This window comes from Ranitomeya imitator, chromosome 6 (genome assembly GCF_032444005.1).
Source record: "Ranitomeya imitator isolate aRanImi1 chromosome 6, aRanImi1.pri, whole genome shotgun sequence".
NCBI classification, from domain to species: domain Eukaryota; kingdom Metazoa; phylum Chordata; class Amphibia; order Anura; family Dendrobatidae; genus Ranitomeya; species Ranitomeya imitator.
The window spans coordinates 97,046,418-97,059,680 of record NC_091287.1 but is presented as its reverse complement, the minus strand read 5'-3'; the positions used below and the strand labels follow the sequence as shown (position 1 = coordinate 97,059,680).

Here is a 13,263-nt window from a genome sequence, read left to right as displayed (position 1 = left end):
TTCTGCTAAAGAGCCCTAACATTGATTATCCTGTTACAATGACATATGTCAAGTAGTGGGTTATATTGCATAGAAGTGCACAGTCAGTTCTTGAAAATAGTGTGCTGGGAAACCATGCCATTTTTAGCTTCCAGTTTACAGAAGTTTACAGTTTTATAAAAGGAAATTTTCACATGCTCAGAAAAAACAACAACATAAGAACCATAGATCTGTAAAATAATGTAGAAGTGAAAAATAAAGCAATATTCCAGAGCACCTTTGCTCCATAAAGGATTTGTTTAGTTTGGATAATGGCTTTATGTTAGACTGCTGAGATCTTTTTATAGAAGAGCTTGGCATCAAGCGTTTTATTTCTATGCAGCTGCATTAAGTTTAAATGGTGCAGATTTGATGTATGATGCGATGAACTAATAGTGGCAATCCTGAAATGCCTCTCCCTTGGTGTGTCAATATCAATGATATCTTCGTCCTCAGTATGCAAATAAGGTTGAATTCAATGATGTAACAGGGAGTCGTCAGCTCCCAGCTCCACCATTCAGCATGTGCATCTGAGTGTTGTCGCAGTCATGTCATTACATCGCATCTGCTGAGTGCAGCATCAGTGCACATAGTGTGCAGAGCATCATGGGAACAGGGAACGATGAGTTGGGGGATCATACTGTGCGTAGGAGCAAGGGCGTAGCTAGAGCTTTTGCCGCCCGGGGCTGTTCCCGAGTTTGGCGCCCCTCCCTCCCGGCTCAATACACACAAAGGTTACCAAAAATAGTCAGGACAACACGTACAGAAACAAAACTCTTTATTGTTTAACTGAAACTTTAAATTGTCACTTTGGGAGTAAAGTTGATTTCAAATGTTGTAGAATTTTACTTTTCTTGCCTTTCTGTTTGCAAAATCGTTGACAACATCATCAAAGTCTATTTCTTCACTCAGCTGATGTTCAATAGACAGAATGGCCATATTTCCTAAACGCATGGCGCTCATTGTGGATCTTAGGTAATTTTTAATCAGCTTTAACTTGGAAAAACTCCTCTCACAAGTAGCAACACTTACAGCAATAGTAAGAAAAATGTGAAGGAGTATGACAATATTTGGAACTGAGTTCTCTAGACTGTATTTTACAATAAACTGCAACAGTTCAAGCGGACTGTCCTCCTTCCATGTCTCTTTTTTGTCTTGTGTAACAGCAACATAAAGAAAACTTTTAAGCCTTTTTCTCTCAATGAGGAACTCTTCCTTATTAATATCATCGTGATCTTGATTTAGGTCATGTGACGGGGGTCATGTGACGGGGTCATGTGACGGAGGTCATGTGACGGGGGTCATGTTATACCCGAACCAGATTATTCCAGAAAAATGGCCAGGCCCTACTCTACTGTAACCTATTAAATATTTGTTAAAATCTGCAATACAATTTAGGTATATTTTGACCAATAATATCACATACAAGGAACAAATACCACCGCACCATGTCAAGACCACATATTACCACCGCTTGGTGACCATATACCACATTCAAGGGACAAATACCACAACACCATTTCCAGACCACATATTACCACCACATAGTGACTGAATACTACAATACTCATCAGTAATTAAAAAAAAACAAAACAAAACACAATACTATCACTATAAGTGTCAGTATTCACAGGAGATCTGTACTTAGTATGCAGTGTCTGTGTAGAGGTTATACAGTGATCACTGGTGACATTGTACACAGGACCTCTGTATATAGTATACAGTGTATAGTGTCAGTGTATAGGTAACACTGACTCACCAGTGACGTCTCTAGGTGAAGTCCTTCATCTTTCATCCAGCACAGACCGCCATCATTTCTTCCAGCCAGGACTTGTCTCTGCAGGAAATAACACAGTTATCTCGAGCTCTGCTTGCAGAACACATTACTTAATTTTTCACAACTTCTACATTACACCACATGGAGAAAAAAAGGCGATATAGTGTCACTCTGCACAGTAACAGGACCGCCCCCCCATTTAAAACAGTATACTCAAAAAATAAAATAAATACATCACTGCAGTAATAATATCCCTTAATTAGCCCCTATGGTAATAATATTCCCCACCCTGGCCCCGTGTGTCTCATTCCTGGCTCCAGCCATATGTTCTCCCATCCTGCACTCATGAGTATCCATTCTACACCATATGATCTCCCCATCCTGCCCCATCTGTCTCCATCGTATCCATCCTGCCCCATGATCCAATCCTGCCCCATGTCTTTCATTCTGCCCCATGTCTCCAATCATGCCCCGTGTCTACATTCTGCCCATGCCTCCAGTCCTGCCCCCAGTGTGTACCGCAATATGCCCCAGTGTGTCCAGCATATTACCCACTGTGTGTAGCATATTACCCCCAGTGTGTCCAGCAATCTGCCCCAGTATGTCCAGCATATTGCCCCAGTGTCCAGCATTGCCCCCAGACAGTGTCTCCAGCAATCTGCCCCAGTGTCTGACTCCAGCATATTGCCCCCAGTGTGTCCAGCATTGCCCCCAGACAGTGTGTCCAGCAATCTGCCCCAGTGTGTCCAGCAATCTGCCCCAGTGTGTCCAGCAATCTGCCCAAGTGTGTCCAGCATATTACCACCAGTGTGTCCAGCAATCTGCCCCAGTATGTCCAGCATTGTCCCAGTGTGTCCAGCACATTACCACCAGTGTGTCCAGCAATCTGCCCCAGTATGTCCAATTGTCCTGCATTGCCCACAGTGTGTCCAGCATTGCCCCAGTGTTTCCAGCATTGCCCCAGTGTATCCAGCATTGCCCCAGTGTATCCAGCATTTCCCACCAGTGTGTTCAACAATCTGCCCCAGTATGTCCAGCATATTGCCCCAGAGTATCCAGCATTGCCCCAGTGTGTCCAGCAATCTGCCCCAGTGTCTCCAGCATATTACCCCCAGCGTGTCCAGCAATCTGCCCCAGTGTCTCCAGCATTGCCCCAGTGTGTCCAGCAATCTGCCCCAGTGTCTCCAGCATTGCCCCAGTGTCTCCAGCATTGCCCCAGTGTCTCCAGCATTGCCCCAGTGTCTCCAGCAATCTGCCCCAGTGTCTCCAGCATTGCCCCAGTGTCTCCAGCAATCTGCCCCAGTGTCTCCAGCATTGCCCCCAGTGTGTCCAGCAATCTGCCCCAGTGTCTCCAGCATTGCCCCAGTGTGTCCTCCAGCATTGCCCCCAGTGTGTCCAGCAATCTGCCCCAGTGTCTCCAGCATTGCCCCAGTGTGTCCAGCAATCTGCCCCAGTGTCTCCAGCATTGCCCCAGTGTCTCCAGCATTGCCCCAGTGTCTCCAGCATTGACCTAGTGTGTCCAGAAATCTGCCCCAGTGTCTCCAGCATTGCCCCAGTGTCTCCAGCATTGCCCCAGTGTCTCCAGCAATCTGCCCCAGTGTCTCCAGCAATCTGCCCCAGTGTCTCCAGCATTGCCCCAGTGTGTCCAGCAATCTTCCCCAGTGTCTCCAGCATTGCCCCAGTGTCTCCAGCATTGCCCCAGTGTGTCCACCGTTAGCTTATCAAAAAAACAAAACAAAAAAAACAAACAGAGTCTCCTCACCTGACCAGCGCTCCAGGCGGCGAGCTCCCTCCAGCAGCGCACACTCGCCGGCAACTGACAATGACGTCAGACGCCGGCGACGTGTGCGCTGCGGCCGACTTTGGCTGCCAGCCTCCAATTAGCTGGCGGCTGTTGTTAACTATTGACGTGCGGGCGCGGGCCCGCACGTCAATAGCGTTAAACAGCTGCAGCGCTGGCCGCGGCCCGGTGACCCACCCCCCGCATTGTGCCGCCCGGGGTGGCCCGCACCCCCCTTCTTACGCCACTGCGTAGGAGCTGATGTTCACTAGAAACACCTCCTTTAAGATGGTTTTGCAGTCTACATTGCAGAGCTGTGAGGTCGGTGTTACACCTGCAATGAAAAGGAAGCGAACCTAGAAGTTTGTTTTCTATGATATACAGCTACATCTAATAAAGTCACTCGAATATTATTAATTTCCTGTATATTGTTATCACTTCTGACATAGAGTGGTGGTCTTGCCAAAGAACCATTTTTTAGATTTCATTCCCTACAGGTCCTGCTCCGGACATCCCCTGTAACCGCTGATTTTGCTGGGGAATGCTGTGGATCACTTTGCATGTCATTCTTCAGGGGCTGTTGCGTGCTGGTTGTATTATGTGATGGTCATACAGATAAGAAAATACATACTCGTAGTAGAAGAAAACTGCGTATCACCCAAATAGAAGCCACTTCTATGATGTCTAAATGATCTTTTCTGGTTGGTGTTCATGTGAAAACCTGTTTTGTTTACATAAAAATATGTTGATAGGAACAAAATAGAAGGGAATAGCTACCTATTAGCACTATAGTTTTAGGTACAACTTTGTTTAACCCCTTTCTGACCTCGGACGGGATAGTACGTCCGAGGTCAGAAGCCCCTCTTTGATGCGGGCTCCGGCGGTGAGCCCGCATCAAAGCCGGGACATGTCAGCTGTTTTGAACAGCTGACATGTGCCCGCAATAGGCGCGGGCAGAATCGCGATCTGCCCACACCTATTAACTAGTTAAATGCCGCTGTCAAACGCAGACAGCGGCATTTAACTACTGCATCCGGCCGGGCGGCCGGAAATGACGGCATCGCCGACCCCCGTCACATGATCGGAGGTCGGCGATGCTTGTACATTGTAACCATAGAGGTCCTTGAGACCTCTATGGTTACTGATCGCCGGTAGCTGTGAGCGCCACCCTGTGGTCGGCACTCACAGCACACCTGATTTTCTGCTACATAGCAGCGAACATCAGATCGCTGCTATGTAGCAGAGGCGATCGTGCTGTGCCTGCTTCTAGCCTCCCATGGAGGCTATTGAAGCATGGCAAAAGTAAAAAAAAAAAAGTAAAAAAAATGTGAAAAAAATTAAAAAAAATATAAAAGTTTAAATCACCCCCCTTTTGCCCCAATCAAAATAAATCAATAAAAAAATCAAATCTACACATATTTGGTATTGCCGTGTTCAGAGTCGCCCGATCTATCAATTAAAGAAAAGCTTTAACCTGATCGCTAAACGCCGTAGCGAGAAAAAAATTTGAAACGCCAGAATTACGGTTTTTTGGTCGCCGCGACATTGCATTAAAATGCAATAACGTGCAATCAAAGGAACGTATCTGCACCAAAATGCTATCATTAAAAACGTCATCTCGGCACGCAAAAAATAAGCCCTCAACCGACCCCAGATCATGAAAAATGGAGACCCTACGAGTATCGGAAAATGGCGCAATTTTTATTTTTAGCAAAGTTTGGAATTTTTTTTCACCACTTAGGTAAAAAATAACCTAGTCATGTTAGGTGTCTATGAACTCGTAATGACCTGGAGAATCATAATATCAGGTCACTTTTAGCATTTATTGAACCTAGCAAAAAAGCCAAACAAGAAACAAGTGTGGGACTGCACTTTTTTTGCAATTTCACCGCACTTGGAATTTTTTTCCCCGCTTTCTAGTATACGACATGCTAAAACTAATGTTGTCGTTCAAAAGTACAACTCGTCCCGCAAAAAATAAGCCCTCACATGGCCAAATTGACGGAAAAATAAAAAAGTTATGGCTCTGGGAAGGAGGGGAGTGAAAAACGAACACGGAAAAACGAAAAATCCCAAGGTCATGAAGGGGTTAAATAGAATCTGTCAGCATATTTTTTCTATGTAATCTGAGGACAGCATCAGGTAGGTGCTAAAACACAGATTTCAATGATTTGTCACTTATAAAGCTGTGTGCTGTTGCTTACTTACAATTAACCCATTATCTACCAATGTTCTTTTTTTGGGACGCCTAATCTTTAGCTTCTAGCAACTAAGATTTTATAATTTTTATAATCAGGTCCAATTTTTTGTGTTGTGTTTGTAAAATGAATGTTTCAAAATAGGAAATCATGTAATTGTCATTTTTAATTGAATATTGGGATGCCCTTCTCTGAAAAATCCGTACTTGTAAAAATTTTGCAAATTATGTTTCTGATTCATTAGGACCCACATCATTAAAAATCTGTCATTGAAAAAAAAAAATTGCTAATTTGGCAAGTAATGGGTTAAAGTTTTATCACTAGGCCATTATCATTGCTGTGACTAGCTGGCACGCGCTAACTAGACTTAAGGCCCCTTCACATTAAGCGACGCTGCAGCGATACCGACAACGATCCGGATCGCTGCAGCGTCGCTGTTTGGTCGCTGGAGAGCTGTCACACAGACAGCTCTCCAGCGACCAACGATCCCGAGGTCCCCGGTAACCAGGGTAAACATCGGGTTACTAAGCGCAGAGCCGCGCTTAGTAACCCGATGTTTACCCTGGTTACCAGCGTAAAAGTAAAAAAAAAAAAACACTACATACTTACCTACCGCTGTCTGTCCCCGGCGCTGTGCTTCTCTGTACTCCTCCTGTACTGTCTGTGAGCACAGCGGCCGGAAAGCAAAGCGGTGACGTCACCGCTCTGCTTTCCGGCTGACCGACGCTCACAGCCAGTACAGGAGGAGTGCAGAGCACAGCGCTGGAGGACAGATGGCTGTAGGTAAGTATGTAGTGTTTGTTTTTTTTTACTTTTAGGATGGTAACCAGGGTAAACATCGGGTTACTAAGCGCGGCCCTGCGCTTAGTTACCCGATGTTTACCCTGGTTACCAGTGAAGACATCGCTGGATCAGTGTCACACACGCCGATCCAGCTATGTCAGCAGGAGTCCAGCGACGAAATAAAGTTCTGGACTTTATTCAGCGACCAACGATCTTCCAGCAGGGGCCTGATCGTTGGTCGCTGTCACACATAACGATTTCATTAACGATATCGTTGCTACGTCACAAAAAGCAACGATATCGTTAACAATATCGTTATGTGTGAAGGTACCTTTATTCCGCTTCTCCTGTGATGAGCAGCTCACTGTCAATAGACAATGTACATAGAGAGCCTGGAGTGAGCAGGGTTATCCTTCTGATTTTTGCTTCATGCTGCACCTAAGAACTCTGATTGTATCATAACTGCTGCACCCAGTAATCTAAGTGATACATCGTTGGATTTATGATCTCTTTACCTACATCATTGTGCTCTCAGAAAACCTGCTGACAGACTCCCTTTAATCATTTAGCTTCCTAATTTTTAGAGTTTCTTTTGTCATGTGCAAACATGGAGTTAAAAAAAAATAGCAAAATTACACTGTATAGCAAAAATCCCAAACTGTGCTTTTATTTCCTTTAATCTCACATTGAAATACAACAGAATTATCAGATATTGTTAATATTCTGAAATATAGGCAACCACTGTCCAAAGGTATTTATATAGATGTATAATGGCACCTACAAGAACAAATTCTGCCTTTTTATACCTGGAGATGAACATGTAGCTGCACTGTTAATATAAAGTATTGTAGTTTCTATTCTGTATGAATCACTTGAAGCTAGGTGTTACTTTGTGTCAAAGTGAATAATTAAATTCATTACCATATATACTTGAGTATAAGCCGACCTGATTATAAGCAGAAGCACCTAATTTTACCACAAAAAACTGGGAAAACGTATTGACTCGAATATAAGCCGGGTGCATATTGTCCCCTCATCTCTATCCTTGTATACATGGCCTCCTCATCCCCATCTTTGTATACATGGCCTCCTCATCCCTATCCTGGTATGCATGGCCTCCTCATCCCCATCTTTGTATACATGGCCTCCTCATCCCTATCCTGGTATGCATGGCCTCCTCATCCTTATCCTTGTATGCATTGCCTCCTCATCCCCATCCTTGTAGGCATGGCCTCCTTATCCCTATCCTGGTATGCATGGCCTCCTCATCCCCATCTTTGTATACATGGCCTCCTCATCCCTATCCTTGTATGCATTGCCTCCTCATCCCCATCCTTGTAGGCATGGCCTCCTTATCCCTATCCTGGTATGCATGGCCTCCTCATCCCCATCTTACTACGCATGGCCTCCTCATCCCTATGCTGGTATGCATGGCTCCTCATCCCTATCCTTGTATGCATGGCATCCTCATACCTATCCTGGTTTACATGGCCCCCCATCAGAAAAACTTACAAAAAATTAAACCATCCTACTTACCTTCCTTCGCTCCCTCGCTGCATCTTGTTCTGGTGCCAGCAGTTGCTGTATATTTGTTTGTAAGCAGGACATGGCAGGGACGTCATGCACTGCCTACAAGCAGAGCACAGCTGCCGGAATATTCGCCACTCTCCACAGCAGGACTATGTGCGTGGAGGGCAGTGAGTATTTATTGCTCTTTATTAGTGAGCACAGTAGTAGTAGCTGCCGGATTCCTGCAGCAACCAGACTTTCACGGGTGCCCTCTACTAAAGGGAATGAATATTCACTGCCCTCCACGCCCATGGGAGTGGTGGGCAGTGAATATTCACTCCCTTAAGTAGCTGGCACACGTGATCGCTAAGCCACTGCAGGAAGCCAGCAGCTGCAACTACTGTGCCCGATATTAAAAAGAGATGAATATTCACTGCCAGCGCAGTGGATATTCATTTTTCTTTAGCAGCGGGCACAGGCTTTAGCCGCAGCCGCCGGCTCCTGCCGCCTGTGACCTGCTGCTCCCCCTCCATCTTGTGGACCCTCACTTGAGTATATGCTGAAGGGCCTTTTTCAGTATAAAAAATGTGCTAAAAATTTCAGCTTATAACACATCAATCATCTCTTGTGTCACGCACAGGGCCTGGAGTGGAGCTGCCAGGACTAAGGATTTTATCGGGACATCTTTGGACAGAAATAAGAGTATTTTAGTTTCTCATGTTTTTAATAAGAACACAGGGAACCATCATTTGTTTCTTTCAAAGTGGCCTATTCCTTTAACTGCTCATCAAATTGTTTATATGAGAAGCTAAAACTTGTGCTTTTATTTATTCCTACTAAAGAGGTATTCATTTGGTTTGCAAATTGCATTCATGTTCCTGCCTTTCCATGAAATATATGCAGAACATTAAACTAGCACAAAAGCCTTGTGTGAAATTCAAGCTGCATAGACTTATTCATGTATATTACCTATTTCTGAACACATCATAGATTCACTTGGTTTTACGTTTTATCTTTTTGGGGTTATTTACATTAGTCAAAGTGTCAACGTTAAAAGTGAGATAAAACACTATCTAGTTTTAATAAGCTAATTCTTGTTCCTCCAAGGCTTGGTGATGGAGATGATCACTTTTCATTAGCGCTACTCCTTGATCTCTGGTTTCTATAATTCCACCATCCATACAGCAAATTTGATCTATCTTCAAAGAGTCGTATTGTTAATTGAAATGCACAGCCAGCGTCTAGTATGTCTCTTGGCACAGTGAGATTAGATCCAGCCAAGATTGACAGACAGTGTTACCATACATGGCATAACCATAGAGTAGAGATCATGATATACCATAATTTCTTTCATTAGTAGCTTATCACAGATGAAAATTGAAGTTAAGTTCTTTCAATACAAATTGTAGTCCTAATATAATACGGGGCATTTAATCCATTAATGTTTATGCTTCTGCTTGCCCATTTCAGTTCCACTTGAGGTTTTCCAAAGATGAAAAACGCAGCAAGTATTCAAAGAAAGCAAAAGGAAAAGTTAATTTTAAAGACAATGAGTCCGATCGAAACAAGAGAAACGAAGAGCAGACAAAAGCTGATGATGCAGAAGACATACATGGGAACCACCAGTTAGATGGCAATATCTTACAAAAGACTGATGGTCTTCAGGAGGATGTAATAACCCAACAAAATAATGAGGCGATTGAAGAAACCCCATTATTGCCTAAAGAGAATCCTTCTCCATTAGTGGAAGGATCAACTGAAAGCATAAAGAATGAAGAATCTGATGGGACTAAGACTATGGAAGAAGAGTCATCTGATGGGGTTGTAAGTGGTAGAAAGCAAGCTGAGGACAGTGCAGTCGAAGGTGATGTCGATACGCAACTAATGGGAAATCTCAATGTTGAGGACACCAATTAAGACCTGTTATAAGATTTACAGATCACTTTGAGACACTGATGATGTACATGCAGAGTATTATGCGTCAGTTCTTTCTATACTATGATGTCCTGAAGATTTAATGAGCCTATGGTAGCAAGAGTCAGAGAGAAATTTGCATTCTTGGTAGTCAAAAGCAAACATCTTAGATGCTTTTAGAACCCACCATTCAATCAAAACAAAGGTCTTTTTGCCAAATGGTTAAAATGATAAAATCAGCAGGTGGGGCAGAACTGTAACTGTTTAAGGTAGTAATAGGCATCATCAGAACAGATGTGGTGTTCTTATACGCCTTTATCTATTGAATGACATTCAACCGCCATTATAGAAATATAATTTTACTGATGATTCTGAGGATGGTAGTATAGCAAAAGCTGGGACTTATTTATTAAGCCATCCCTAGAACATGGCCGCAATTTCCATGATCTAGTACAGGCTTAGCAATATTGAAAAGCTTAGAATAAAAGAACGTGTAATGTTTCCTGCTTCATCACATTTTAGATATATTTATATAGATATATGAATGCTTAAATTATCTGCACAGGTGAAATTCAGAACTGTTTTGTATGCAGCGTTTTGCATATAGTTGCACTTCATATTATTTTGATATAGTTTTGTTTACTGTTTTGTACAAAGAGATATTCTGTATTGAAAAGATTTAGCTATCTGATATACCGAAATCGGTAATTATTGTTACATGCAGCCTTATAGCACATACTGTGTTTGTTCTTTGTAGGAGGACTTTGTTAGAATTAAAGCTTCCAATAACATTTTCCAAAAGGCAGAAAAAAAGAGCCTTTTATTATCAGTTTCAATTATTGCTTTACTCAAACCAATGACAAACAAGTAAAATTCAATATGAAAAATTTTCAACAATGTGATCTCCACAGTTAAGTCCCATATTCTATGGAGCCTATTGATTTTCTGTATTTATACAGGGTCTGACACCCGCATCCCCGCCGATCAGCTGTTATCGGTGTCGGTGGTGGAGTACTGCCCATCTGCCGCCTTTGGATTTGAATAGGAGGGGGATGTGCATTACCAGGGCCGGCCACTATGAGAAGGAGGAGCAGCTCGGCAACTGATTACTTCTGGCCGCCACCAATAACAGCTGATCGGCAAAAAGGTCATCAATGTAAAAGTAGTGGGCAACCTCTTTAAGTTAATTAACAATTCACAATATAAAAGGGGCACAAATACGTTATACATTGTAATACACACCTATAGAATTAGTTTTTATTACTTGAAAAGCATCCAAAAGCATCAATGTTATAGTGAGATATTTGCATTTATAGATGAGAAAAAATTTGACAATAAAATTGCTTCATATATATTCCCTTTATAATTTTTTTTATATGTATATATTTTTGGTATGGAATACAGAAACATTACCGTACATGCTCTGGAAAGACATTCAACTAACAGGTAGCTTAATCTTCTAGACAAAAGTTTAAAGGGCTATTCCCATCTTCAATAGCCTATCCCAATATGTAGTAGGTGTAATAATAATAATAATATTAGTAAATACCTCCAATTAGAAATGTAGTATAGGTTTTCTGATTCGCTATGTCTCTTTCCTTATGTGCAGGCATTGCAGGACCTTAGTTATCCATGGTTACAACCACTGATATAGTGACAGCTTATTGCTAGTGGTTGTAACCATGGATACCTAAGGTCCTGCAATGCCTGCCCATGAGGACAGAGGCATAGCAAATCAGAACTATACAAGATTTATAATTGGTGCTATTTGCTAATAATATTATTACACCTACTACATATTGAGATAGGATCTTGGAGATGAGAAAACCCCTTAAAGTCTCAGGTCAGAGGCACCTCAATCAGTAATTATCTTTTAGGATATTACATCCCACAATCTCCATCAAAAAAATTACCGTATTTTTCGGACTATAAGACACACCGCACCATAAGACGCACCCCAAATTTGGGGTGAAAATTGCAGAAAAAAAGATTTTTTATAAGATGGGGGTCCGTCTTATTGTCCGAATTTAAGATATCTTACCTGAGGGCAGGCGGTGGCAGAGCAGGGTCACAGGAGGCATAGTGTCAGCAGATGTGCGGTGATGCTGAGGCGTGGTGGGTGGTATGGTGTGCAGCTGAGCAGGGTCCCTTCCTGCTTGAGTGGGCGACGCCATGGCCTGGAGTCCATGGAGTTGGTTGTGGCAGTGCTGTGGCAGCTGCAGATGTGCGGTCACTTCCTCAGGTGAGGTGATGCCTCGGCCCGGTATCCAAGGTGAGCAGCAGAGCTGTGTTAATCACCAGTTTCTCTGTGGCGGCGGCCATCTTCCAGAGGCCGCGTGTGCACAGATTGAGTACTCTGCTTCCCAGGGCTTCAGGAAAATGGCAGCGTGAGGCCGCGCGTGCACAGATGGAGATCGTGGCGGCCATTTTCCTGAAGCCGAGATCTCAATCTACGAACTCGGCTTCAGGAAAAGGGCCACCGCGATCTCAATCTGAGCACGCGCGGCCTCCCGCGGCCATTTTCCTGAAGCCCCAGGAAGCAGAAAACTCAATCTGCACACGCGCAGCCTCAGGAAGATGGCCGCCACCACCGAGAAAGTCGTGACTCACCCAGCTCTGCTGCTTGCCTTGAATACCGGGCCGTGGCATCACCTCACCTGTGGAAGGGACCCTGCTCATGCCATACCGCTCACCGCGGCTCATCATCCCCGCACCTCTGCCACCGCCACACTGCCGATAAGCCTGCATTCCAACTTTAAGACGCACCTCCCATTTTCCTCACAATTTTTTTGGGGAAAAAGTGCGTCTTATAGTTGGAAACATACGGTATTTTTAATGTAATTTGCTTTTTTATTTCCCAAAACTGCAATTGCATGATCTTTAGGATGCTTCTTGTGTTATTTTTCTAGTAGTGGAAATAGGGGAATAACAGACTAACATTTTGTGGGTTTAAGAAAAGATCAAAATTTGTTTACCAGAAAATAAGTTTTACCTGGAAAAATAATAACAAAATTCCCACCTACCATCTAAGACAATCAGAGGGAAGGAGGGGGGATATTATTTTATCGTGGACATATTGGGGGAACTAACTAAGCAACATACACTGGAATTTTTACACAATCTTTTGGTTCCAAAAACGTGGCATACATGGTGTGCACTAAATTTATGTAGTAATTCAGACACATATTCTCATTACGCAGATGTAAAAAAAAAGTGTGAGATAATACAAAAATGCACCAGATTTGGGACTTTATCTGGGTTCAAAATACTGCTATGATGTTCTC

At 43.3% G+C, this 13,263-nt stretch overlaps 1 protein-coding gene across 1 annotated transcript in view; it reads left to right on the top strand.

The window, feature by feature from the left end:
* The window catches only part of RFTN1 (raftlin, lipid raft linker 1), a 485,181-nt gene extending 473,848 nt beyond the window's left edge, over window positions 1-11,333 (top strand). Inside the window, exon 10 of the mRNA XM_069729954.1 lies at window positions 9,536-11,333. Coding sequence (XP_069586055.1) covers window positions 9,536-9,982 — 447 coding nt within the window. The 3' untranslated portion in view covers window positions 9,983-11,333. The remainder of the gene's footprint in view (window positions 1-9,535) is intronic.
* Window positions 11,334-13,263: the final 1,930 nt, after the last annotated feature.